At 65.8% G+C, this 25,028-nt stretch overlaps 2 protein-coding genes across 7 annotated transcripts in view; one reads left to right on the forward strand and one right to left on the reverse strand.

Annotated features, from left to right (window-relative positions):
• Window positions 1–211: 211 nt before the first annotated feature.
• Window positions 212–16,046, forward strand: HJURP (Holliday junction recognition protein). Of its 6 annotated transcripts, none has more exons than XR_016231348.1 (10): window positions 212–417; window positions 720–786; window positions 2,323–2,378; window positions 3,158–3,242; window positions 5,601–5,665; window positions 6,720–6,812; window positions 7,891–7,957; window positions 9,592–11,080; window positions 12,677–13,320; window positions 13,885–16,046. XR_016231348.1 is itself a non-coding variant. In XM_089328884.1 (10 exons), exons 3-10 carry the CDS (start codon window positions 1,471–1,473, stop codon window positions 12,723–12,725), a joined length of 1,974 nt encoding a protein of 657 aa, XP_089185010.1. In that variant the 5' UTR covers window positions 346–417; window positions 720–786; window positions 1,343–1,470; the 3' UTR covers window positions 12,726–16,046. The 6 variants fall into 6 exon arrangements, 5 of the variants coding, with proteins under 5 accessions (XP_051690128.3, XP_051690129.3, XP_089185012.1 ...); XM_089328884.1 differs by adding an exon at window positions 1,343–1,540 and having other exon boundaries at window positions 346–417; window positions 12,677–16,046; XM_089328885.1 differs by adding an exon at window positions 1,343–1,540 and having other exon boundaries at window positions 346–417; window positions 3,161–3,242; window positions 12,677–16,046.
• The window catches only part of MROH2A (maestro heat like repeat family member 2A), a 42,779-nt gene continuing 30,667 nt past the window's right edge, over window positions 12,917–25,028 (reverse strand). Inside the window, exons 30-40 of the mRNA XM_089328883.1 lie at window positions 24,009–24,168; window positions 23,733–23,926; window positions 23,319–23,456; window positions 22,806–22,920; window positions 18,636–18,785; window positions 18,382–18,564; window positions 17,339–17,494; window positions 16,346–16,474; window positions 15,567–15,669; window positions 15,379–15,444; window positions 12,917–15,089 (exon numbers count right to left, since the gene is read on the reverse strand). Of these exons, the coding sequence (XP_089185009.1) occupies window positions 14,968–15,089; window positions 15,379–15,444; window positions 15,567–15,669; window positions 16,346–16,474; window positions 17,339–17,494; window positions 18,382–18,564; window positions 18,636–18,785; window positions 22,806–22,920; window positions 23,319–23,456; window positions 23,733–23,926; window positions 24,009–24,168 (1,516 nt within the window). The 3' untranslated portion in view covers window positions 12,917–14,967. The remainder of the gene's footprint in view (window positions 15,090–15,378; window positions 15,445–15,566; window positions 15,670–16,345; window positions 16,475–17,338; window positions 17,495–18,381; window positions 18,565–18,635; window positions 18,786–22,805; window positions 22,921–23,318; window positions 23,457–23,732; window positions 23,927–24,008; window positions 24,169–25,028) is intronic.

Here is a 25,028-nt window from a genome sequence, read left to right on the forward strand (position 1 = left end):
GCAGAAACCAGCGAGCCTCCGCGAGTTCTCGCGAGACAGGGAGGGGGCGGGGCCTCACGCACCGCGGCTGTTGCCGGGGCGCTCGCCCTCGTTTCCGCCCGACGCGCGCCTCCGGGCGGGGCCATAAGCGAGGGCTCGGATTGGCCGAGAGGAAGCGGCGTGAACCATTTTTTGAAAGGCCCAATCAGAGCCCGGCCTCCTTGCTCCAGCCAATGGAGACTCGAGAGGCGAGCGGACGGGGCGGGGTTTCCTATTTGAGCGGCGCGCGGGGACCTGGGGCCTGGTTCGGCGCTGCAGTTGTGGCTGGGCCGGGTGCGCGACATGGGGCGCCAGGAGCTGGACGAGGGCGCGCTGCAGCGGAAGCTCAGGGACAGCCGCCGCCGCTTCCAGAGGCGCATGCAGCGGCTGATAGAGAAGGTGCGGCTGGGCGAGTGGCCGGGGGCGAGGCCCGCGGGGCCCGGCGTTCGGGAGGGGAGGGGGCTGCAGGCGGGGCTGGGGGCTCGGCCTCCGGAGTGGGGGGCAGGCAGGGGAGGGGGCGAGGCTGGGGTGCGCAGCGCCGAGAGGCAGGCCTGGGGGTCCAGCTGCGGGGCGAGGGCTGGTGGGGCCGGGGTGCCGGGAAGGGAGAGCGCGGTTGGGGCTGGGGGCTCTGCACCTGCTCTGCGTGGGCCAGGGCCCCCGGCGGCCCCGGGACCTGACGGGACGCCCCTTCCTCCCCACAGTACAGCCAGCCCTTCGAGGACGACCCGCTGGTGGAGATGGCGACGCTGACCTACGAGACGCCCCAGGGTAGGGCCCCCGCCCCCCCCCCCCGAGCTTTCTAGGATTGGGGTCGCATAGGAAAGTCAGCCCCGTTCGCCGGGGGGCATCACTCGCGCTCAGGAATTACTGGTTTCCATCGGGATTAGGTAAACTAGTTTCTGGGGACCCCAGGCAGGCCCGGTGTGTGGTGGCCTCGGGTGTCCCTGGGCAGCTCTGGGGGCAGCTGAGGGGTCTCCCCTGTTGCCCCGAGGGCCTAGCGCTGCTTCCGTCCCGGGTGTCACCTGCCTGCGGGGCTGCTGGGGACACCTGGCCTGGGGTGGGGCCCGGAGCACCTGCGGGGTGCTCCTCCGTGGGTTCCTGTTTCCTCTCTGTTTCTCTCTCTCTCTCTATTTAAAGATTTATTTATTTATTTGAAAGACAGTTACAGAGGGAGAAGGAGAGACAGATCTTTCACCCACTGGTTCTCTCCCCAAACGGTCGCAACAGCCAGGACTGAGCCAGACCGAAGCCAGGAGCTTCCTCCTGGTCTCCCACGCGGGTGAGGGGCCCAAGCACTCGGGCCATCTTCTGCTACTTTTCCTAGGAGCATCAGCGGGGAGCTGGATCGGAAGTGGAGCAGCCGGGACTTGAACCGGCGCTGCAGGCCGGGGCTTTAACCTGCTGAGCCGCAGGGCCGGCCCCTGGGTCTGTGTCCCTGACAGGCTATAGCGGATGTTGATGGCACAGACCATTCAGTTGCTTGTTCTGCAGCGACACTCGCCGAGCGGCAGAGCCTGTGCGGGTACCTGATGGCGGGGGCTCCCGTGGCGGGGATTCCTGACTGCAGGGAGTCGCAGGGGGCAGATGGAGCTGCCAGTGCCGCAGGATCGCTGCGTGGGCAGTGGGAAGTCGTAGCCGGGCACGCGTGCCCTGGAGAGACAGGCACTGTTGCCGGAATGCTCCGTGTTTAACGTGGACGCCGCACGGAGAGGTTAAGCAGCTCGCCCTGGGTGACTTCGCCAGAGGGGCAAAGCCTTGGTTTGACCCAGCCCAGGGCACGCCCTGGCCCCAGCACGCGGGCAGAAGGCCCCTGCCTGTGGACGGGCTGTGTGTGCGCACTGCGCGTACGCTTGCAGAGGGCTCAGAACGCGGTGCGTGTGTGCCCTTGTCGCTGACGGCTGTCCTGGTTCACTGAGGCCGGGTTCTGCGAGCCGGGCAGCGGCAGGCAGGACAGCGTCCTTGAACCGCAGATCTGCTACTGCCGGGCTTGGGCCGCGTGTGGAACGAATCCAGCACCCCCGAGACCGCTCAGCTCCCCAGGCAGGGGGGTGCCCTCAGGGCGTCAGCCCTCGCGGGTGTGGCGCGTGGGTCTGTTGAAGGAGCAGCCCTCGCATGGCTCTGCTCCCTGCTTAGGTTTAGACAGGCTGCTCCCTCCCATTAATGAAGGACCGTTAATGACAAATTTCCCTAATGTGGACTTAAAACAAAAACCCCTTAGCCCCAGAGACATGGGCGGGAGGGCAGGGACTTGGCTTGGCTGCCTGTGAACGCGGGCTGCTCACGTTGCCTGGTTTCTCTTTGAAGGCCGGCGGATGTGGGGTGGACGACTGATACAGGAGGGAAGCGAGGCACAAGCCCAGGTATCTGATGTCCGACGATGGCCGTGCTGCGGGGTGGGGAGGCTGACGGCGGGGAGCACGGGAAGTGCTGCAGCCCCGCGCGTGGGGGCTCGCCTTCCCCAGCCTCGCCGCATTGCCTGTTGCCGTTCTTGTTTGTTTTGTTCTGTTTAAGATTTATTTTATTCATTTGAAAGACAGAATTAGAGGTAGAGGCAGAGAGAGGTCTTCAGCTGCTGGTTCACTCCCAGGAGCCAGGAGCTTCCTCCGGGTCTCCCACATGGGTGCAGGGTCCAAGCACTTGGGCCATCCTCCACTGCTCTCCCAGGCCACAGCAGAGAGCTGGACTGGAAGAGGGGCAACCGGGACTCACAGGAAGAATCTTGACTAGGCTGAGCGTTTGGCTCAGCGGTGAAGCTGCCGTTTGATGCCTGCATCCTGTGTCAGGGCCTGGCTCAAGTCTGGCTGCTCTGCTTCCGATCCGGCTTCCTGCTGATACGCAGCCGGGAAGGCGGTGGGTGGTGGCTCCGTGCTCTGGGGCCCCGCCAGCCCTGTGGGAGACCCGATTTGAGTTCTGGACTTCTGACCATCCTGATCCAGCCTCGGCTGTTGCGGGCATTTGGGGAGTAAACCAGCGGATGGAAGACTTCTCTCTCTGATTCTGCCTTTCAAATAAAATAAAGAAATGTCTTGAGGAGCTCTGGGGCTTTCTTTAAAGGGGGCGCACGGGGAGCCTGGTGAAGCTCTGGTCCCCTCGGGGTTGCGGGGGGATTGTTTGTGACTGACAAGCGTCCTCCATCCAGCAGGTGAGGAGGAGCGACGGCCCCCTGCAGACCGCGTCCCAAGGTCATGAGGTCTCCCTGGACAGCACGCGGGGCCCGGAAGCCGGTGAGTGTCGCCTCTGGTGGCAGCAGGGCAGCAGGCTGCTCCGTGCCTGCCGCAGAGTTTGAAGTCTGGATTCCTCGCTGTTGAGGTTTTTATTTTTTCCAGGATGCATCGTAGGAACTAAACATCCTAAAGTGCCCGGGTCTGCCCCCGGGCTCCTGGCGGGTAGGGAGCCCTGCCCACAGGTGCGTCCGTGGTGCTTGGCACGTGAGTGGCGCTCATACAGCCGTGAACAAGTAAAGCAATGGAGATTTCATGGGAGGCCGGGTTTGCCCTTGGTTCTGCAGCAAAGCTTCTCTGCCTCTCCCCAGCACCCCGCCCCTCGCCGGCGCCCCGCCCTCAGGGGTCTCTGCCTGGGCCCCGCCCCGCCCACCCTGGGGTCCCTGCAGCGCCCCTCCTCCTCTCTTCTGGATGTATCCGGCAGTGTTCAAACACGCCCGGGTTCCGCCCTGACGGAGAGCGTGTTAGAGGAGGCGCCCCCAGCCCCGTCTGTCCCCTCCTCACCACCTCCCTCTGTCCCGGTCCCTCCGCAGCCCTTGCTGTGTGATTTCTGCCCCGGCCCCATCTGGCTTCTGTGACGCCACTGAGGCTGAGCTCTGCGTGAGGCTGCCAGACCCGCGTGCCTTCTCTGGCTGTGTCTCCCCTCCCCTCGGTGGCATTTGAAACATCTGGGAGCCCTGGCCCTGGCCTGCGAGCTCTGCGCCCTGCAGGTCCCCGCCTCTCCTGGGGTCGCGTCTCCCTCCCCACCCACTCGCGCTGACTTCTGCCTCCGGCCCAGGCCACTCGCTGGGGCTGTTTGAGCGCCCAGCGTCTCCCTGCTCAGGCACTTCCTGTCCAGACCTGCAGGCTCCCCCTCCCTTAGGTTCCTCCCGCGGTGCACGTCCACCGTCCACCGCCATTGCTGTCCTTTCCTCCTGCTCGGGGCGTCGCCGTCCTGAGCCTTTGATGCCACCCGGTCGTGCCGGCTGCTGTCCCTGCCTCAGCTCCCGTGCCCAGGGACACGTGTGGGAATCCGGACGCTGTCTTCCTGTGCTCTTGGCAAAGGCCAGGGTCCAGAGCATGGTGCCTTTCCAGCCCCCCCCCCACCCACCGCCGCGGCCAGAAGAGACCCCGCTTTGATGAAGGCTCCGCACACGGGGCTTCCCCTCGAGCGGCAGGCAGCTTGTACCGGACCCTTAGACACCTGCCGCCTGCAGCCCCCGCCCCGCCCCGCCCGGCCCCTGCCCCGCGCCTCGCCTGCACCACAGCGCAGACCGGTGCTCTGAGAGCAGAGGGAAGACCCTGATGGAGCGAGGTGTTCACGGGTGATCTCTCGTTGCTGGCAGGAAGCCACACTGAGCTCTGTAAATCCTTAGGTGTGTGGATTTTTCAGACTGCTCACTCGGGAGCCACGGTGTCCAGCACGGTGTCCACAGCTAGCTGTGACTGTCCAAGTTCTCTGAAAACTACGTGAAACCCAAACCCAGCTCCTCGGCCTTCCTTGGCCACGCGTGGCCCCCACGGTTCACAGAGTCCCCGTTGCCTGGACGGCACGGCGGGCGGCACTGGGGGGCCGCGTTTCCAGGAGCTGGGGTGGTGCACAGCTGTGCTCCCACCACCACGACTGTGGCGGGCTCTCAGGGTCGCCCCTCCGTGGGCGGCCACGCGGGGCCCCGTCCTCAGGGTCGCCCCCTCTGTGAGCGGCCACGCGGGGCCCCGTCCTCAGGGTCACCCCTCTGTGAGCGGCCACGCGGGGCCCCGTCCTCAGGGTCGCCCCCTCTGTGAGCGGCCACGCGGGGCCCCGTCCTCAGGGTCGCCCCCTCCGTGGGCGGCCACGTGGGGCCCCGTCCTCAGGGTCACCCCCTCTGTGAGCGGCCACGCGGGGCCCCGTCCTCAGGGTCGCCCCCTCCGTGAGCGGCCACGCGGGGCCCCATCTTCAGGGTCACCCCCTCTGTGAGTGGCCACGTGGGGCCCCGTCCTCAGGGTCACCCCCTCCGTGAGCGGCCACGCGGGGCCCCGTCCTCAGTGTCGCCCCCTCCGTGAGCGGCCACGTGGGGCCCCGTCCTCAGGGTCGCCCCCTCCATGGGCGGCCACGCGGGGCCCTGTCCTCAGGGTCGCCCCCTCCATGGGCGGCCACGCGGGGCCCTGTCCTCAGGGTCGCCCCCTCCGTGGGCGGCCACGCGGGGCCCTGTCCTCAGGGTCGCCCCCTCCGTGGGCGGCCACGCGGGGCCCCGTCCTCAGGGCCGCTCCCGAGGCCGTGAGGTTTTCACAGTAGCACCTGCTCCATCCTCCAGGCGGCACAGGCACCGTCCTGGAGGGGAACACGCAGGCTCCCCGCAGCTCTGACGTCGACTTCCTTCCTTCCTTCCTTCTTTCTTTCAGGCTCCAAAGGCAGCGATGTGGATGCGTCTCCGGAGCGGGAGGCTGCGGCTGCCCGGGCTGTGGTGGTGAGAACTGTGTGCGCCAGGGACGGCAGGCGGCCTGAGGCCTCGCGTTCTCTGGCTCCCCCTTGAGGCCCCCTGAGGTAGCACGTGCCTCCCTCTCAGGCTGGCCGTGGCGCCTGGCTTCCGTGGCTCTGAGTGATGTGGGGCGACACACCTGGCAGCGTGGTCCCCCCTGCCTGGACTGAGCCCCCAGGCTTGAATGCAGGGTTCCGAGTTCTTGCCCAGAGCCTGTCACCCACCAGGGGGTGTTCTAGCCAGCGCTTCCAGATTGGCCCTCGCGAGCTCATGTGACCTGCGAGCTGGCACCACGTCAACAGTGGTGTTTGTACGGTGGTCTCCCCTGTGCCCCGCGGGTCACAGAGGCCACCTGCCATCTCGCCTTCCTGCGGGTCGGGAATGGGGGTGGGGTGCACACAGGCGTCTCCCAGCCCCGGTCGCCTGCCGTCAGACACCGTGAGAGCTGGCGTCTGGTTTTACCACGGGATTGCTTTTGGGTGCAGGTTTGTGGCCAGGCACCCACGTGGCACTTTTAGGAGAAGAGGCAGTGATTCAGCGTGGGGGGGGGCACTTTGTAAATATCTTGCAGGGCTGGGGGACAGGCAGGGTGTCCTCAGCCAGAGGAGTGGGGTGCTGGCCCTGCCCCAGCAAGTGGCTGGTACCTCCTGGTCCCACACCCCTGCCTCCCCCGAGCAGGTGCAGGAGTGGAGCAGGGCTGTGGAGCCAGCCACCTGGCCTCCTGGGCTGGTCATGGTCTCCTTACAGGCCAGGGCTCACTCCTGGCGCTGGGCCCTGAACTCCTGGGAGGTTGTTCCGGGTGTTTTCCTGTTCCAGGAACGCTGTCATAAACCTCGCCAGACTTATTTATTAAACTGTACTTGGGTGACCGGCCTAGGGCCAGGTTGCTGGGCCGGGGGAGCACCGAGGGGCTGGACCTCTGGCACGGTGGGAGGAGAGGTTACTCGGGACAGCCCGGTGGAGGGAGCTGTGCGTTCTGAGCCTGCCAGTCAGTCCAGAGCTCACCGGGTCAGCCTTCTCAACACCGCCTCTCCCCCGTCAGCCCGCAGCGCCCCAGGGCCCTTTGGAAGTTGAGTTGAGAAGGAAGTATTTGACCCAAGTGGATATACTGCTGCAAGACGCGGAGTTTTTTGAGGTAATGTGTGTGCCCTGAGCTCGTAAGCGGAGGGCGCCCTGCACGCACTGTGCCCGTGTTACTGCTCAGAGCCAGGGCGGCTCCCGTAAGCGGAGGGCGCCCTGCACGCGCTGTGCCCGTGTTACTGCTCCGAGCCAGGACGGCTCCCGTAGGCGGAGGGCGCCCTGCACGCGCTGTGCCCGTGTTACTGCTCAGAGCCAGGACGGCTCCAGGCTCTGAGACCTCCCCTGCCCTGGGGCAGCACCACTGGGGCAGCTGCTGGAGGCCGGAGCCCTGGGGGTGTGCCCTCCGCTGCCCACTGCAGAAATCTGGGGCCGTGCGTGGGGCTCGAGCTCTTGGGCAGAGGGGCTTTGAGCTGCACAGTCAGGGACCAGAGCCCCCCTTCCCTGGTGTGAGGGGCTCCGGCTCGTCCCAGCTGCCCTGGGTCCGTGTTCTGGTGGGAAGGGAGGAGGCCCCTGGATGCCTGAGCGCCCGTTACCCTGCAGCTGCTCCCGGAGCTCTGCCCGCGGAACGGAGCCTGGCAGTGCAGGGACACAGGGGTCACCTCTTCAGCTTCCTGCCTTCTGTCAACGTCACTCACACCAAGGAGGACGCCCTGGCTCCCAGCAGGCAGGCAGGGCCCGGCACGATGAAGAGCACCCCTCTCCCAGCACAGGTCCTGCCGTGCCTGCGGCCGCGGCAGCACCACGGGTCCTGGAGGGGCCTGTCTCCACCGCCCGCAGCGAGTGGCGTCCTCTCGGTTGCTGTGTGACCTGGCCAGGGGACTGGAGGGCGGGGCAGCTCCCGGGGGTCATTGCCCGTCACCAGCTGCCGTGAGGTGCTTGCTGTCACAGTGGACGGTGAAGAGAGGCCACCAGCCCTCCCGTCGGGGGGAGGGAGTCCCTGGAGCCATGTGGACTGCTAGATGTTGCTGGGAGTGTCACGGCCACGTGCTTGTCCACACCGCCCTGCTGCTGCCCGCCGTGTGTTGAAAGGGGAGCAGCTCCTTACCCCGCCCTCGGGGGAGGCATTGCACTGGCTCCACGCGCCCAGGGCCTCGGCACCTGACAGCTCTCGCGATTGTTGGCTTTCATTTCAGAGAGCAGCTCTCAGAGATGGGAAGGACACGTACAAGACCCTGGCCCGGCCAGCTACGCCTGCCCCTGGTGAGTGTGGCCCATCCCCTTCACTCGGGCACAGGAGCAGTGCGGTGGGCGTGGCTGCCCTGCACGCCACAGGGACCCTCCTGTCAAACCAGCTGCGTCCTGTGCACACGCGCACGTGGACGCACATCCATGTGCACACTGTCCCCTAAGAACAGGGCACCCCCCAGGGGAGTGTAAGAAGCTGAGCATATGGTAGACATGAAACACTGACACTGACAGGACCTGCCCCGTCTGTCGTAGCCGTGTGTGTGTCTGTGTGGCTGTGTGTGTGCGGGTCGAGTTGTGGGTCCCTCACTGTTCAGCTGTCACCCCCCCAGCCCGCAGCACCCCTGGCGTTGGCTCTCTGGAGCGGTCCAGGCCTGTCATTCTGCAGGGCGGCCCTGGGCGTGGAGGTGCCTGGTTGTTTCCTGGGTTGTGCTCGTGGGAGCACTGCTGGCACACGCGCTCGCTGGGTGGTGCTGTGAGCCCTGCAGGTTCCGGCCAGCCTGTCCCATCGTTGCTGGCCTTTGGGTCCGGTGGTTTAGTTGAGGTGGGGCCTGCTCAAGAGCCCTGGGTGCCGTCTGTGGCGGCCTTTTCCACCCAGTGGTTTTGGCGTGCAGTGGCGATGGTGGCCAAGGCTGGTGGCTCCGTGGTCAGCTTTGCTCTGCGTAGGGGGGGCTGTCCCCTCACTGTGTCTCCTCTGCACGCTCAGGATTCAGGTGTTTACTGTCTCAGAATCAGGACTCGCGGGCCGTTTTTAAATTCATGTCGTGTTTTGTTGCTGGCGTCCGGGCCAGTGCTCCGGCGGTCCTGGATTGGGCCTGGGGAGCCCCTCAGGCTGGCCTCCGTGTCCTTTAGCTGTGCCCATCAGTTCTTGTTTTTGTGTAAGGATTTATTTACTTGTTTGAAAGGCAGAGAGAGAGAGACATCTTCCATCGTCTAGTTCACTCCCCGATGGCTGTAACAGCTGGGGCTAGGCCAGGCCAAAACCAGGAGCTTCTTCCAGGTCTCCCATGTGGGTACAGGAGCCCAAGGATTGGGCCATCTTCTACTGCTTTCCCAGGCCATAGCAGAGAGCTGGATCAGAAGTGGAGCAGCCAGGACTTGAACCGGTGCCCACATGGGATGCCAGCACTGCAGGTGGAGGGTTAACCTGCTGTGCCACAGCGCCGGCCCTCCCCGACTCGATGTCCATCCCTCTGGGTCATCACCGCAGTAAAGCGTGCTCACCTGGCCGGTTGTCCAGAGCCCAGGAGCCCCGCAGGGCGGCACCTCTCGCCCTCCTCCCCTTCTGCTTAGTGAGCGTGACACTTTTTTCCCAATACATAAAGCATTTCGCATCCTGCAGAAGTCACAGCTGCGCGAAGCAGTGCATTCGGGATGCTTAGCTCACTCCCGCCCAACCTGGCGGGAAGTGTGTGGGCACCTCCTGCCTTCCAGTGAGCTCTCGAAGACAGCAGGTTCCAGGTCAGTCCCGGGGTGGGAAAGCAGGAGTCTAGTTTTGATGCCTGGAAAGGAACCTCTCCCTCGGAACCTGGGGCTTCTTACTGTCATTGTCATTGTCATTATTGTCATCGTTGCTTTGAGAAGGTCGCGGTCCGGCCTCGAGTTCCATGATGTCTGCACAGGGACGTGTGACTGTGTGTTTCTCCCAGGGTGCCGTGGTGGGGTCTCTGGAAGCAGCCCCGGGGGCCCGGCTAAGCCGGCCTCGCCGCCCCAGGAGCAGTGCCCCCTGCATCCTGGCTCCACAGACACGGGCACGGAACACCAAGACGACAGCCTCTGCTCCCTGGGGACGGACGGGAGCGGCCGGTCCTGGGCGGCTGAGGAGCTGTGCGACGTGACCATCAGCGAGCTGTACGCGGGGATGCTGCGCTCCATGAGCCGGCTGCTGAGTGCAAAGCCGGCGTGCGTCATCTCCACCAGAGCGTCTGTGCTTCAAGCCTGGAGCTGCAGGCGGCGGCACAGGTGGAGGAGCAGGCTGAACAGGACGTACTGCGAGGCGGGCAGGCGTTCCCGGGGGAGCTCCTCGCACCCACCCCTGCCGGGGCCGGAGCCGGAGCCGGGTGCGGGACCACTGAGAGACTGCAAGAACCTACTCGATGTTTCTCGCCGTAAGGCGGGTTTTAAATTGGAAAGGGCTTGTCTTGAAGGCAACAAATCCCAGGTGCAGACGTCAGATCCGGGCTGGAAGGAGCTGCAGCTGACGCCACGGAGGAACTCGGCTCCGGCAGGCTCGGACGTCGGAGCGGTGCGCGCCCTGGGCCGGGAGCGCAGGCTCGGGATGCTGCAGTGGCTGCTTTCCCCTGTGAAGCTCATCTCTGGACCAGCAACGCCACAGGGCCCCCGCAGGGAGCGCTACAGGGAGATCCGGGTCCGATTTGAGAGACTGCATCGGGAGTACGCCCTGAGCCCCGGCAGGCAGCCTCGCCACACGGGCCTCGCGGACTCCTGGGCCGTGGGCCTGTACAGCGGCGGTCCGGTGAGCCCAGGGGGTTCCTGGAGCTTCGAAACCCACAGGCCGGGTCTGTCTGTGAGAGCGAAGGGCAAGACGTTGAGGGAGGCCTTCGAGCGCCTGGGCAGATCCGTGGACTCAGGCCAAGGCCGGCCAGAGGACGGTCCCTCTCCCTTGCCTGCAGGGCCCAGCCCCGTGCCGAGCCCAGGCCGCCCGCAGCAGGCGAGGAGCCTTGTCCCGGGAAGCAGCCCTGGCCTGCTTAGGAAGGCGGCGTCACCCGGCGGAGCTGTTCCAGGACCCAGGACAGAACCTCTGGGCTGCGGGAGGAATCGTTACGATGAGATTAAAGAAGAGTTTGACAAGCTGCATCGGGAGTACTGCAGCACGGCACCGCGGCCGGTCGCAGCGTCTCCAGACACGGCAAGTGCGCAGGCCCGGCACCGGACAGACGATGTCCTGGGAAAACCGAACCCGGACTCCCGGTCCCAGAAGTTGTCGCTGTCAGCCCAGTGGCACAGAAAAGGCGCACTGGGCTCGAGCGCAGTGGAGGACGGGGTGTCTGCTGGAGCCACCAGGGGTGACCATTGGTCCCCTGCGAAGCGCCGCAGGCTGCCGGACCCCCAGCTGCGCGCACCCCAGGCCGACTCCTGGGACTCCCCAGGCCCGGACCACCCAGCGGGGAAGAGAAGGTGAGTTTGTGTAGCTGGGGCTGGCGGCTTCCTGCGGTAGTGACCTGCGTGTGCCTTTGGACAAATTCCAGAACATTCTTGGGTATTTGTTTCTAAGCATTCTCTCCCCTTTTCCTTCCTCTAAACCAGCGTTTCCATTAGGAATGTGTGTGAGCGTGCACACGTGTGTGTGTGAGAAAGACGCATCAGACGCGTGTTCTGTGATGTCACGTGTGTATAACATCACGTGTGGGCTCGCCAGCAGCAGATTGAACAGGCTGCGTCATCTGCTGTCGGCCAGAACCCTTCCGAGGGGGAGCCCAGGAGGGCGGCCCAGCCCTGGGCGCGGCGCGGCAGGCTCCTGGTCTCCGCCAGTGCTCCGCTGGAGCTGGGCTCGCTGGTGGTCCTGGGCCATTTGCCCCGCCCCCTCAGCCCCTTCCTGTGCCCCTTGGGCTTTACAAGACCAACCCACCAGCCGAGTGACTGGCGGCCAGCGTTGCAGGGGTTCTGGGAGGGGGAAGCCTCAGACAGCCCCCAGCCCCTTCTTCAGGGAACGGCCTTGAGCGCAGTGCCACGCCTGCACGCTGCTGCCAGCTGCCCTCTGAGGATAACCTTGGTCCTCGTAAAAGGCAGGACTTCACGGAAGACAGTCCCACCCAGAGAGCCACGCCGGGCACCCGGAACTGCCGTGTGCTGTCCTGCTGTCTCCACTCCTCCAGTGCCCTGCCCAGCCTCCTGTTCCTTCACTGTCATCCCGCCCTGGGCCCCCCGGGCCCCTGTCCCACCTGACCCCAGTGCAAAATCACCTCGTGCCTTTTCACCTGCTTGGCCTAAAGGCCACGTGGAGGGGACAGCTTTATAGACAGGTCCGTGTCGTGAGCAGGCGCCCCGGCGCCTGCAGGGGGGCACTTAGGTCCCCCTGGAACTCGACTGTCGGTCTCGGTGGCCAGCACCAGACGCCATCTTAAGGCACAATGTGAGGGCGTTAAACCATTGTGACCGGTCTGAGGAAGGGGCCAGATCATCCTCGTGCTGTCTGGGTCTCCCATGTGGCTTCCAGGGACCCGCGTACTTGAGCCATCACCTGCTGCCCACCAGGTGCAGTAGCAGGGAGCTGGAGTGGAGGTGGCGCCTGGTCTCAAACGCAGGCCTCTGTGGTGGGATGCAGGCTTCTCACACGGGGTCTTAACCACCAGGCTAACCACTGCGCCCACGTGTCCTTTCTCACACCGCGTGGAGAGAACCCTCCCATCGGATGAGGTCGGCAGAGCAGGCGGGTTCTCCCATTTGTAAATGAGGCAGTGAGCTTCACTGTTAGGACCTCTGTGTTGACACGGGCAGTGCAGGGTGGCCGGCGTCAGAGAGCCGGGGACTGTGTAGTCTCGCTCTTTGTCCTGAGTGGCCAGCATTGGAGAGCCGGGGACGGGCCACAGCTGCACTGCCTGTGTGGGGATCGCTGTTGGGTTTGTGTCTGATTCCTTGGGGCATCTTCTACCGTGAATACAGATACTTCTGTGCACGCCCTGGGATGACCGGAAGGCAGGGGGCTGTGTGGGGCCTGGCTTTGGGGGCCCTGTCAGATGGGGCTGCAGTCGGATCTGTCTTTTCTGCCCGCAGAGGCGAGAGCGCGGCTTTCCAGACAGACGGACGGAGTGACTGTCGCTAGAAGGCAGTGCCGGCGTCTCCACCGGGCAGTGTGCAGCGCTGTCCCCCTTGCTCTCTGGTTTGTGGCTTTTTCTTCGGCATCACAAAGACGGGAGAACCTGGTTGGCTTTCCTGCCCTTAGACAGATTTCAGCAGCACCCACTCTGTCAGACGGCGCTCGGGCCCCGGGACGAAGTCATGGAAATAAAGTCGCTTAATTAAAAAACTCCCAGACGTCTCTGGAGACCCGTCTTTCTGTTTCCTTTGAACGGGGACGTTTCCGGCGACACGTGCCCCGCCTCCCGCATCACGAGGACGTCGTCTGGGTACGGAGCCGCGCAGGCCCTGCCGTGGGGAGCAGAGGGGGCCGCAGCTGCGCCGCCTGCAGCTCAGCCCCTGCGCCAGAGCTCCGCGTCCTCCCCGTGGGGGGATTTCACAGCCCGGAGCCCCTTCGTCCAGGAGCAAGGAAACAGCGGGAAGAGGTGGGCCCCGCGGCCCCAGTGTCGCCGGGGCACCGTCCAGCGCACTGTCTCATTAGACCCGGCTTCCCGGAAGACAGCCGCCTCGCCAACACCGGACGGCTCAGCTCAGCCTCCTGAAATAACGCTGGAGCCCAGGTCAGTGGCTTAACCGCTTCCGAGGTCACGATGCCAGCGAGGTCAGGTATGCTGGGAGCTGGAACCCCACCCTAGGAATGTGAGGGACCCACGGGTCAGCCCACCGCACCGTGAGCGGTCAGCCTGCTGGTGGCCAAGAACCCGGCCAAAGCCTCGCACCTCGGCAGGGTCAGCTTTAACAGGCGGCCTGGCTCAGTCGGGGCTGGCGGAGGGGCCCTGCCCGCCCTCTAGCCGTTCTCGGCCTGCTGCTTGCTGAGAGCCCGGCCCACGCATTTCCCTCGTCATCCTTGCCCGGGGTGCTGGGGCGGTGCCGAGTCTCCCCAGCCAGGCTGCGTGCTCCCGCTTCCCATCTCCGTCCACGTCTTGTGGAGGAGGGCCAGGGCCGGGGGCTGCCCCGGCGGGCGTCTCGCGTGTTAAGAGCTCCAGGTAGACACTGTGCTCCCCCGTCCTGGTTGTCTGCAGACGGGGACAGGTGGCCGTCCTCGGGCACACACCTGGAGGCGAGTTGTGTGTCAGGGCAGGTGTGTCTTGGCGTCCCCGCCTACTGCCTTTTCACTTCCCCAGGGCCTGGCCCGGCTACTCTGGCCTGCGGTGCCCGGGGGCTCCCGGGGCTGTGAACGGTCACAGCACAGATGGCAGGGCCGGCGCCCGTGCTCCAGGACGCTGCTTCTCTGCTGGTCTCCTGTCACCACCTTGTGCGTTCTGGCTCCAGTTCTGCGAACCCCAGCTCAGAGGCTGCAGGAGGCTCCTTGCGTCCGGGGCGCGCTTAACTCGATGGCGTTTTGTTGACGCGGCCACAGAGCTCAGTCAGCACCTGGCGGGGCTGGCTCTGCTGCCGGTCGTGAAGAGACACTGCCTCCTGGGACCAGCAGTGCCACCTCCGACGGCGCTCTGCGGGGTCAGGCCCTGGGACAGACTGCACGGAGCACGGCCGTCGCCCCGTGTACGGTCAGCGCAGCGCCACTGCTGGCCACGTCTGTGGGATCCGGCTTTTAGCGGCAGCCCCGTGCGGCTCCAGGCGGAGCCCAGCTCACGGGTCCCTGGGAGCCATCACCTGTGGACAGCCCACTGGTACTGCCTGCAGCAGGTGTAGGGGGACAGCCTGGAAGTCGGGGTGACTGCTCGGGGACTGCCAGACAGCTTGCTCTGGGGGACAAGTCTTCCTGCACGTGGGGCCCATGCCTCCTTTGCACACTCAGCCTCCCTGGACTCCTGGTCCAGCAACCCAAATGTGCCCTGGTAACTGTAGGCCAAGCCTCGTGTGAACATGGCTTCCCCCACGAAGCCATCCTGGGTTGTGCCCAGGCTGACGCGGCCACCACAGCACCTCCACCCTGGCTGTGTGTCGTCTGCCCTTCCCTTCCGGAGCAGGGTACCTGGTGCGGAAGCTGGACGACTGCTTGGTGCCTGGCAGAGGGCGCACCCTCTGCAGACGGGACTGGGGTCCCAGCGGGGGCCGTGACACACCCTGGTGCAGCCACCTCGCGGACCTGAGCTGCACTGCAAACGGCTAAGGAGATTTATTTGAAAAACAAGGAAAGCAAAGTTTATCTTAAAACAAACTCAAGTGCACAACAGCGCGCGCGGCCGTGGAGGACCTGGCACACTCGTGGTTTCCACCCGTCCGAACCAGGAACCACCAGCCACCTAGGACCTTCCTCCTGGCAAAGCCGAAACCCAGTGCTGGCTGCAGCCGTCCAAGACTTGGAGGGTCTCCAGGGCGGCCCTCCGGACGCCAGGGTCCGTGTCCAGCTGGAGTTCCTGGAGCGCTGGGGGCGGGCACAAAGGGGAAAAGACCTGCTGCCCCCCAGGCTGCCTGCTGCATGTGGGACCCAGAGACGGCAGGAGCCGGGCCCACCGCCCGCCACAGACGGCTTGGCCAGAGCTCAGGCAAGCACCTGCGAGCTGCCGAGGAAACGCGTGCCGCCTGGCATAGTGCAGGTGGTGTTTCTTCCTAGAGACCCCGCCCCGCCGTGCCCCCGTCTCTCCCTGGCCACACCCCCAGGATAGCAGCCCAGGTCACCTGGCTCTGCCCCCAGCCTCGGCTGCAGCACTCACAGTTGCGGAGGGAGGGGAAGTCCAGCTTTTTCAGGTAGTGGGCAGACATCTGCTTCATCATAATCCCTAAAACGACAGCAGAGGGACTCGGCCGGCAGTAGGAGGCCGGCCAGGAAGCAGGAGACGGTGGCGCCGCGCAAGACCCTCGCCCTGGGATTGCGTCGGGCCAGACCTGAGCTCGCGCCCACCTGCCAGGTTACAGGAGGCGATTCTGATCCTGGACAGATTGTTGCTGACGTAGGTCAGCGTCTCCAGCAGGAAGCAGTAGAGGACCGCCGGCTTCTTCTGAGTCTGCGAGACACGGGACAACGCGCAGCCTCGGGGGACAGGCTGCTGGCAGGGTGCTCCCTTCCACAGGGACGGCCTGCGCCACCCCAGACTCACAGCGAGCCAGCTGGGCAAGTTAAGGACCCTCGGCCCCTGGCTGCGTTCTTGGGAGACCCTGCGGGGATGGGAGGTGGGGCTGTGTGGTCCCCAGCAGTAGCCGCTGGCCACCCTTGGCCCTTGAACACGTGGAATGTGGCTGGTCTCAGTGTGGTGTGCTGTGTGGATTCGGAGGGCTAGACCCAAGACAGTGCAAAGCATCAATTTGAATGTTGATTCCACGTTAGTGATCATATTGTGGTTATGGTGGACTGGATGAAATAAATTATTATGGCGTTTCCCGTCCTCCCACTTCTCTGAGTGTGGCTGCTTGAAAGGTAAACATGGGCCTTTGGCCAGCCCCAGGGTGCTTCCCAGGGAAAGTGGGATGAGGACACGTTTACTTCGGTGCAAAACAAGTGGGACCCACGCGCGCCAGGGTCTTCAGGAGCACACGGGGATGAGTACGGCAGACGCCAGTCCTGTGTGCCCCAGGGCGAGCTCAGGTGTCCCGTGAGCTGTCTGCAGTGCCCTCCCTCTCCAGTGCTGCCCCTGCCGTCCATGGCTAGAAGGGAATCGGGGTCACGGGGAAGTAGCCCCTCACCAGCACGGAGCACATGGTTGTCTGGAACACAGCCAGGTCGTCGGCGCTGGCCTTGCCTTGCCTTGGGGGCCGCTCCAGGGACTTCCAGCCCCAGAAGTGCACACACTGGAACATGGTGGCCGTGCAGGCCTGCAGGGGCGGGGACACGGCTTGAGTGGCATCAGGTGGCTGGGGGCCAGCTACACCCCTGAAGTGTGGGGGGAGGAGGCAGGGCTACCCCCATCTCAGCCACCTCTTCACCACCCCTCCCCCAGTCTGTATGGGAAGAAAAGGGACTGGGGTCCTGAGCCCAAGGTGGACAGTCCCCATGTAGGGGTCCCAGGCAGCCAGCATTTGCCCAAGAGGCAGCGGCCACAGGAGCAGATCCAGACACCGTTCTGCCTCCTGCCCCAGCATGGAGGAGCTGGGCCTTGGGGAGGAGGGAGAGGAGAGGCCAGGCCAGGCATCCCTCCCTCCTCCTCGGGTGCCAGCAGCCCCAGCGTGGGCCTGCCCCACCGGGAGGTGGAGAGGGAGATCGCTGGTGAGTCTCAACCAGAACTCTGAGTCCTAACACCGAGAAGTGCCGCAAGGCGCGGCGTCTGCCGGGAGAAGGGCTGGGCAGAAGGTGTGGCCACAGCCGAGAATCCCCAAGATAAGCCGGTCTCGCGGGTCTGGATGGTCCCCCTGCACAGCCTGCATGTCCCAGGTGCCAGTCCTCGGGGACACGTCTCACCTGGGCAGCCCTCGGCACGGCCCGCGGGTCCCAGATCTCAGGGACGCGTCTCACCTGGGCAGCCCCTCTGCACGGCCCACGGGTCCCAGATCTCGGGGACGCGTCTCACCTGGGCAGCCCCTCTGCACGGCCCGCGGGTCCCAGATCTCGGGGACGCGTCTCACCTGGGCAGCCCCTCTGCACGGCCCGCGGGTCCCAGATCTCGGGGACGCGTCTCACCTGGGCAGCCCCTCTGCACGGCCCGCGGGTCCCAGGGGCCGGGCCTCGGGGACACGTCTCACCTGGGCAGTGTTGGAGCAGGGGTCCTGGCAGTGCAGCAACAGGGGGACCCAGGCCTTCCTCACTTCGCCCTTGAAGAAATGCTTCTTGGAAATCCCCACCACCGTCGCCAGCTTCCCAAAGAGCTCGAAGGCCTTGAAGCGCAGGAGCTCGCTCTCCTGGACCGAGGGGGTCACACTGGGGCAGGTGCCCGGCGCCCTGGGTGCTGGCCCCTGTCCCAGACTGTCTTCCCTGGACCAGGACTTGGGCCAGATTTGAACACAGGCCCCTCTTAGCAAGGCCCAGCTGCCCACAGCGCATCCGCGAGCTGTGCAGGGCTGAGGGGCGCGGCCTCCCCTCCTGCTGAGGCTGGGGCGTCCGTGAGCCCTGGGCTGCCGCAGAACTGAGTGTGTGCGAGATCCCGGGATCGGCCTGTTGCCCCAGCAGGGCCACGTGGGACGCTGGGCTGCTTCTCCCAAGCGTGCCATTCCTTTGGGGATGACACAGGTGCTGCTCACTCACTGATCTGAATGTCCCCCAAGAGTTAGGAACAGTCCCCAAATTCACATGCTTGGGGGGTGACTAGAACCAGGTGAGCCTCGAGGGAGGAGCCCCAGGGTGGCCCTACTGGGTTTGTAATAGGAGGAGGAGGGGCCGAGCCGTGGCACAGCGGGTTAACCCGCCGCCTGCACACGAGCGCCAGTTCTAGCCTAGGTGCTCCACATCGGATCCAGCTCCAGGAGGGGCCGAGTGTCTGGGTTCCTGCACACACGTGGGGGTGGAGGTCCAGCCTCCTGGCCAGCCTGGCCCAGCCCTGGCTATTGCGCCACTTGGGGAGTGAACCAGCCAATGGGAGAGTTCTCTTTGTCTCTCTCTGCAACTCAGCCTTTTCAATACACACTTTAAAAAAAAAAAAAAAAAAAAAGGAGGAAGCGAGCCCGAGTGGGTGCACTTGCTCTGCTCACCACAGCCCCCCCCCCCCCCCGTGAGGACACGGGCCCCATAGCAGATGCCTCCCCACCACGGGACCACGAGCCACCTCGGCCCGCGTTCCACGTAGACTCACGTTGTCGAAGAAGAGTCTGCAGTGCTCGGAGATGGCGTCGAAGGAGGCCCCCACGTCCCCTTCGCGGAGCTCGGCCAGGAGTTTGGTCAGGGCCTCCATGCCTTCCGCGGTGGCGCGGGTGCTCGCCGGGACCCGCAGCGAGCCCAGGCAAGTCTCCAGCAGGAGCTTCCGGTACTGCTTCACCTGCAGGGCCACGAGCGGCTCAGCCTCCCCCCAGCTCCTCGGGGGAGCCCGCCGCCCCCGGCCCTGCACACCTTCCTGGGGGCCCCCAGGGCCATGTTCCCCAGGGCGCGCAGGGAGAGCACCCGCAGGGCCTCGTCCTCCTCCTGCTCCGCGCCCCTCTCCAGGAGCAGCACCGCCGGCCTCAGCAGCTTCTCCTGGTGCAGCACCGGCTCGCCCATGAACTGCAGGGGAGAACGGGGCGTGGCCTGCTCGCGGCAGCCCGACAGGGCAGGGGGCCACGGCAGCTCACGTGGCCGCTGTGTGTTGGGGAGGGCTTGGGTTCTTCATCTGTGAACGGGGGGTGATATCCTTGCCCCCGACTCAGGGCTGCCATGAGGATTCAGTAACAATGTGCGGGCAATGCTGGGCCGATTCACACATTCATCTCTGTCAGCGAACACGCCTGCACCGCCGGGAGCAGGAGCCACGCCCACCCACCGCTGAACAGCCACAGGCAGGGTGATGCCTGTGTTCCTTTATTTGGGAGGCTCACTATTGGCCGAGACCTCAGGCCCTGGCGTGCATGTATGCAGGCACACGCACACACACACACACACACACACACGTGCACGCACAGGCACCCGAGTGTGTTTTAAAGGGATCTCAGGAAAGCCAAGCAACCGATCCATAAGTCCAAGGGGAAAGGAGAAGGGCAGGCACTCTGCACCTGTGCCTGCCTCGCTCCCGGCCCGGCCTGACGTCAGCGCGGCGGGAGCGTCCTGCCTGCCTCAGTTTACCGCAGTGTTTACTGGGCTCCTATTCAAGCCAGCGTCGTGCCTGAGACACACCTGATGGTGAACGCCGTTTGGGATAAAGTCCTAACGTCTTATCACTCCTCTCACGGGGAAATGGAGCCCTGGATAATCAGCCCTGCGGGTTTTGAAGAGTTTAGGGCATTGGCTTCTTAGAAGCTGAACCTAATCAGGAGTCATTGGCTAGCAGTGAGCCAGGCAGCCCGGCAATGAGAATGTCACCGCATCGGAGTCTCACCGAAGCCCCCAGGGCGGCCCCAGCTTGGCCCCTGTGGAAACTGAGGCACAGAGACCCTAAGCCACTTGTCCTTGGCTACACAGCTGCTGCACCCAAGAGCTGGGCCTCTGCCTGCAGCCCCCTGGGACTGAGCTGCACCAGTGCCCGCATGAGGCAGAGGGGGGGGCCTCGCCTTCCCAGCTTTGTTTCGAGGTTTTGCAGAGGCAGCCTCACACTGGGAGGAGCCCACTGAACTGGGACAGGCTTGGTGAGCATGTCCCGGGAGCTTCTGGGTGGCCCACAGCCAAGAATCGTCGCGGTTTTAAAAAGTAAGAAAAAACATCTGAAGGACGTAGGTGACACACGACAATCACACTTGAAGTTTACGTTTCGGCTCTGTCGGAATCCCGACGTCGCCAGTGTCGGCGCTGACTTCCTGCCACAACAGCCCAGTCGGCCGCACAGTCAGGAAGGGGCCTTTCCCGGAGGCTGGGTCTGGCCTAGCAGGAGGGGCACTCGCATCCCACGCCAGGCTACCTCGGGCGGCTCCCGGCTTTGGCTCTGACTGCTGACTCCTGCCGATGCAGACCCGGGGACAGCGCAGGTAGTGGCTCCCAGCCACCCACGCGGGGACCTGCACTGAGAGCCCAGCTTCTGGCTCCGGCTTTGGCCCGGCCTTGGCTGTCGTGGGCATTTGGAGAGTGAACCAGCAGACGGGAGATCTCCACCCTCCCTTTCTCTTTACCCCTCAAATAAAAATCTGCTACATGACCCTCTACAGAAAGGGCTCGCCCCCGCCTGGGCTGTCTGCTTCCTACTGCGTTTCGGGCGTCCTGCAGTCAGGGGATTCCTGCTGAGAGTTTGCTGGCCAATTCCCTCGGGCCCCCGCAGAGCTCCAACAGCCACAGCACCCCCCCCCCCCGCCTCCCTGCTCTCTGAGCCCCTGTGAGAAGCCTTCCCCAGAGCCCAGGTGCACCCTCTGAGCACCACCGTGTCACCCAGGGCTCGGCTGCCACCCCACAAGTGCCTTCACCCCCACAGCGCCTCACCGTGAATCTCTCATGAGATGAATGAATGAAGGAACCAGTGAATGAGTGAATGAACGCACGACGGAAGGCAGCTCTCCTGTCCCCGGCCCAGGCGTCCCTCAGAGACTCAGCACCTGCCCTGGAGGCGAGCCCAGGGCACCCACCCCCCTCCACTCGCAGCCGGCCCACGGCGGGGCCCTCACCTCCACGCAGGCCTCCACTCACACCCGGCCCACGCCCAGGACCCTCACCTCCAAGCAGGCCTCCACTCGCACCTGGCCCACGCCCAGGGCCCTCACCTCCAAGCAGGCCTCCACTCGCACCCGGCCCACGGCGGGGCCCTCACCTCCACGCAGGCCTCCACTCGCACCTGGCCCACGGCGGGGCCCTCACCTCCACGCAGGCCTCCACTCGCACCCGGCCCACGCCTGGGACCCTCACCTCCACGCAGATCTCCACTCGCACCCGGCCCACGCCCGGGGCCCCCATCTCCACACAGGCCTCCACTCGCACCCGGCCCACGCGTGGGACCCTCACCTCCACACAGACCTCCACTCGCACCCGGCCCACGGCGGGGCCCTCACCTCCACGCAGGCCTCCACTCACACCCGGCTCACACCCAGGACCCTCACCTCCACGCAGGCCTCCACTTGCACTCGGCCCACGCCCGGGGCCCTCAACAGACCTCCACTCACACCCGGCCCACGGCGGGGCCCTCACTTCCATGCAGGCCTCCACTCACACCCGGCCCACAGCAGGGCCCTCACCTCCACGCAGGCCTCCACTCGCACCTGGCTCACTCCCGGGACCCTCACCTCCACGCAGGCCTCCACTCGCACCCGGCTCACTCCCGGGACCCTCACCTCCACGCAGGCCTCCACTCGCACTCGGCCCACGCCCGGGGCCCCCATCTCCACGCAGGCCTCCACTCGCACCCGGCCCACGCCCAAGGCCCTCACCTCCACACAGACCTCCACTCGCACCCGGCCCACGGCGGGGCCCTCACCTCCACGCAGGCCTCCACTCGCACCCGGCCCACGGCGGGGCCCTCACCTCCACGCAGGCCTCCACTCGCACCCGGCCCACGGCGGGGCCCTCACCTCCACGCAGGCCTCCACTCGCACCCGGCCCACGGCGGGGCCCTCACCTCCACGCAGGCCTCCACTCGCACCCGGCCCACGGCGGGGCCCTCACCTCCACGCAGGCCTCCACTCGCACCCGGCCCACGGCGGGGCCCTCACCTCCACGCAGGCCTCCACTCGCACCCGGCCCACGGCGGGGCCCTCACCTCCACGCAGGCCTCCACTCGCACCCGGCCCACGGCGGGGCCCTCACCTCCACGCAGGCCTCCACTCGCACCCGGCCCACACCCGGGACCCTCACCTCCACGCAGACCTCCACTCACACACGGCGGGGCCCTCACCTCCACGCAGGCCTCCACTCGCACCCGGCCCACGCCCAAGGCCCTCACCTCCACGCAGGCCTCCACTCGCACCCGGCCCACGGCGGGGCCCTCACCTCCACGCAGGCCTCCACTCGCACCCGGCCCACGGCGGGGCCCTCACCTCCACGCAGGCCTCCACTCGCACCCGGCCCACGGCGGGGCCCTCACCTCCACGCAGGCCTCCACTCGCACCCGGCCCACGGCGGGGCCCTCACCTCCACGCAGGCCTCCACTCGCACCCGGCCCACGGCGGGGCCCTCACCTCCACGCAGGCCTCCACTCGCACCCGGCCCACGGCGGGGCCCTCACCTCCACGCAGGCCTCCACTCGCACCCGGCCCACGGCGGGGCCCTCACCTCCACGCAGGCCTCCACTCGCACCCGGCCCACACCCGGGACCCTCACCTCCACGCAGACCTCCACTCACACACGGCGGGGCCCTCACCTCCACGCAGGCCTCCACTCGCACCCGGCCCACGCCCAAGGCCCTCACCTCCACGCAGGCCTCCACTCGCACCCGGCCCACGGCGGGGCCCTCACCTCCACGCAGGCCTCCACTCGCACCCGGCCCACGGCGGGGCCCTCACCTCCACGCAGACCTCCACTCGCACCCGGCCCACACCCGGGACCCTCACCTCCACGCAGACCTCCACTCACACACGGCGGGGCCCTCACCTCCACGCAGACCTCCACTCACACCCGGCCCACGGCGGAGCCCTCACCTCCACGCAGACCGCCACTCGCACATGGCGGGGCCCTCACCTCCACGCAGGCCGCCGTGCTGCTGACGCGGCAGCTCAGGACGTCCGAGTCCATGCCCCTGAGCACGAGCTCCGCGAGTCTCTGCCGGTAGCCTGCCAGGAGCCACGCGCACAGCCTGCAGACAGGACGCGGGGCTCACAGGCTGGCTGCGGGCAGATCCGGGACTCCTCTGGGCCTCTCCCACCTCCTCCAGGGGCTCGGGTGGGGTTGCCGGTCCCTTTCCACTTCCTTTGTATAAAGGAGTCACGAACGAGGACTGCTCTGCTCTATGCGTGATGAGGACGCAGCAAGCAACTGCCCATCCTGACCTGGTGGCCTTGGGCAAGCCCCTCCCCTCCAGGACCTCAGGGCACCTGCGATGAAGGGTTCCCGATGTCCTGCACGCTGCTGTCACTCCAGCCCGGGCTGGGGCCAGTGTGGCGGGTCAGCCCCCGGGGAACGAGGCACTCAGCCACGGCTGGAGGGTGCACTTCCCGGGGGAGCCTCTCCCACCCGGGAGAGCGCGGGCCGTACCTGGCCAGGAGGCTCACTCCCTGCAGGAAGGTCCCGCTGCTCTCCAGCAGGGTCCACACCGACTGCTCCTCCAGGGCCCGCAGCAGGCGCTCGCTGTGCAGCCTCCGGAACAAGAGCTGCATGGACTTCACCGCGACCCTGGAAGGAGGCGGGGGCTGTGGCTACTGCTCCATGAGGTCGGGGTCCCGGGGGCCTGAGGGTGTGGTCACAGGAGAGAACGGGGCTGCCAGTTCTGAAGCCCCCACATGCTGGACGCACAGGAAGGAGTAAGACCAGCTTCCAGAAACTGCTCCTCCCCACCGGGAGAGGACATTTGGGCCCCTGTGGGACAGCACAAGGCCAGTCCTACCCAGGCTACAGCCTTGCACCCGTGCTGGCCTCCCCACTGCCCACCTGCCTGGCCGCCCCGAGCACCTTTGCAGGGTCAGCTCCTCGGGCAGGGGCCCCGGCTGGACCAGCCTCCAGGTCTTCAGGGCGGGCGAGGCAGCCTCGGGCTGGTAGCTGCAGCCGAGCTGCAGCAGGAGGGTGTAGATGAGGTCAGGGGCCAGGTCGGACAGCTCGTCATCGTCGTCCATATTCTCAATGAGGAGGTGGGTGGTGCACAGCGTCTGCCGAGAGACCGGCCAGGGGCGTCGGGGGCGCCTCCTCCCCGAGACCCTGAGGAGCCCCAGCGCCCAGCCCAGCACTCACCATCAGGGGGTCCACCGCGGCCATGCGCCAAATGTCCGCCTTGGAGGTGGCGTTGACCCTCCGAGTGAACCGCGACTGCAGCCGGCCCATCAGGCCACGGAGCACGGTCCTTGCAAAGGGCGTGCTCTTGGCCACAGCCAGCCACACCTCCGTCAGGTGGCTGCCCAGACACGGGGCAAGGGTTATGGGATTCCTGCCACGGGGGGATCCCCTTGAACCCCCTCAGCAGCCCCCTGAGTAGGGGCTGAACCCCGAGGGCTGCCTCTCAGAGAGGCGGAGTGAGCTGGTGGAGCTGGTGGAGCTAGAACCCCGTTCTGGCTCCCTGCCTGGCCCCTTTCTCTGTTCAGGCTCACGGTGCCCCTAGGAAAGCCGTAATCCACTCAGAACTCTGGCTGCCCTGCTGGGTGACCTCGGGGTCCCCAGCCGGCCCACTGTCTGAGGTCCTTCCCGACATGTCCCCAAACCCCCAACCTGCGTCAGGCCAGCACAGGCAGCTTGCTGGTGTTGGATACCACCTAACCCTCCCAACGCATCTTTTGAAATTTGTATTTATGTATTTTATTCCTATGTGAGAGGCTCAGAGACGGAGAGGGGTCTTCTAGCTGCTGATTCACTCCCCAAATGCCTACAGCAGCCAGGACTGGGCCAGGCGAAAGCTAGGAACCAGGAGCTCAAACCCGGTCTCCCACAGGCATGGCAGGGACCCAAGTGCTCCCATCCACCCCCAGGTGAGTTCTGGCTCCACCCAAATAATGCTCCCCACATGTGGAGAGACCCTGTCCACACATGGGAACTTGGCACAGCTGGCAGAGATTAAGCCACGAAAGGAGGGGCTGCCACGTGTCACTCGGGGCTGGAGGTCGGGCCGGGTTATCCCCGGGGACTCGGACAAGCCACACGCTTTGAGAGCACCGGGCCTGCGGCATCTCAGAAGGCTTGCTCGGATCCTAGGCCCACCCACCTGCCACAGGCACCGGGCTCCGCGGGTGCTGGCCCAGAGGAGCCACAGGAGCCAGACCC

Source organism: Oryctolagus cuniculus, chromosome 3, assembly GCF_051225735.1.
Source record: "Oryctolagus cuniculus isolate XC-2025 breed Fujian yellow rabbit chromosome 3, ASM5122573v1, whole genome shotgun sequence".
Classification (NCBI taxonomy): Eukaryota; Metazoa; Chordata; class Mammalia; order Lagomorpha; family Leporidae; genus Oryctolagus; species Oryctolagus cuniculus.

What these genes read in the sequence shown, in the direction of transcription:
- HJURP (XM_051834168.3), top strand. Translation starts at nt 322, where the DNA reads ATGGGGCGCCAGGAGCTGGACGAGGGCGCGCTGCAGCGGAAGCTCAGG. An exon ending in GACCTACGAGACGCCCCAGG is followed by an intron (nt 787 to 2,322) that starts GTAGGGCCCCCG and finishes TTCTCTTTGAAG; the next exon opens with GCCGGCGGATGTGGGGTGGA. An exon ending in CACGCGGGGCCCGGAAGCCG is followed by an intron (nt 3,243 to 5,600) that starts GTGAGTGTCGCC and finishes TCTTTCTTTCAG; the next exon opens with GCTCCAAAGGCAGCGATGTG.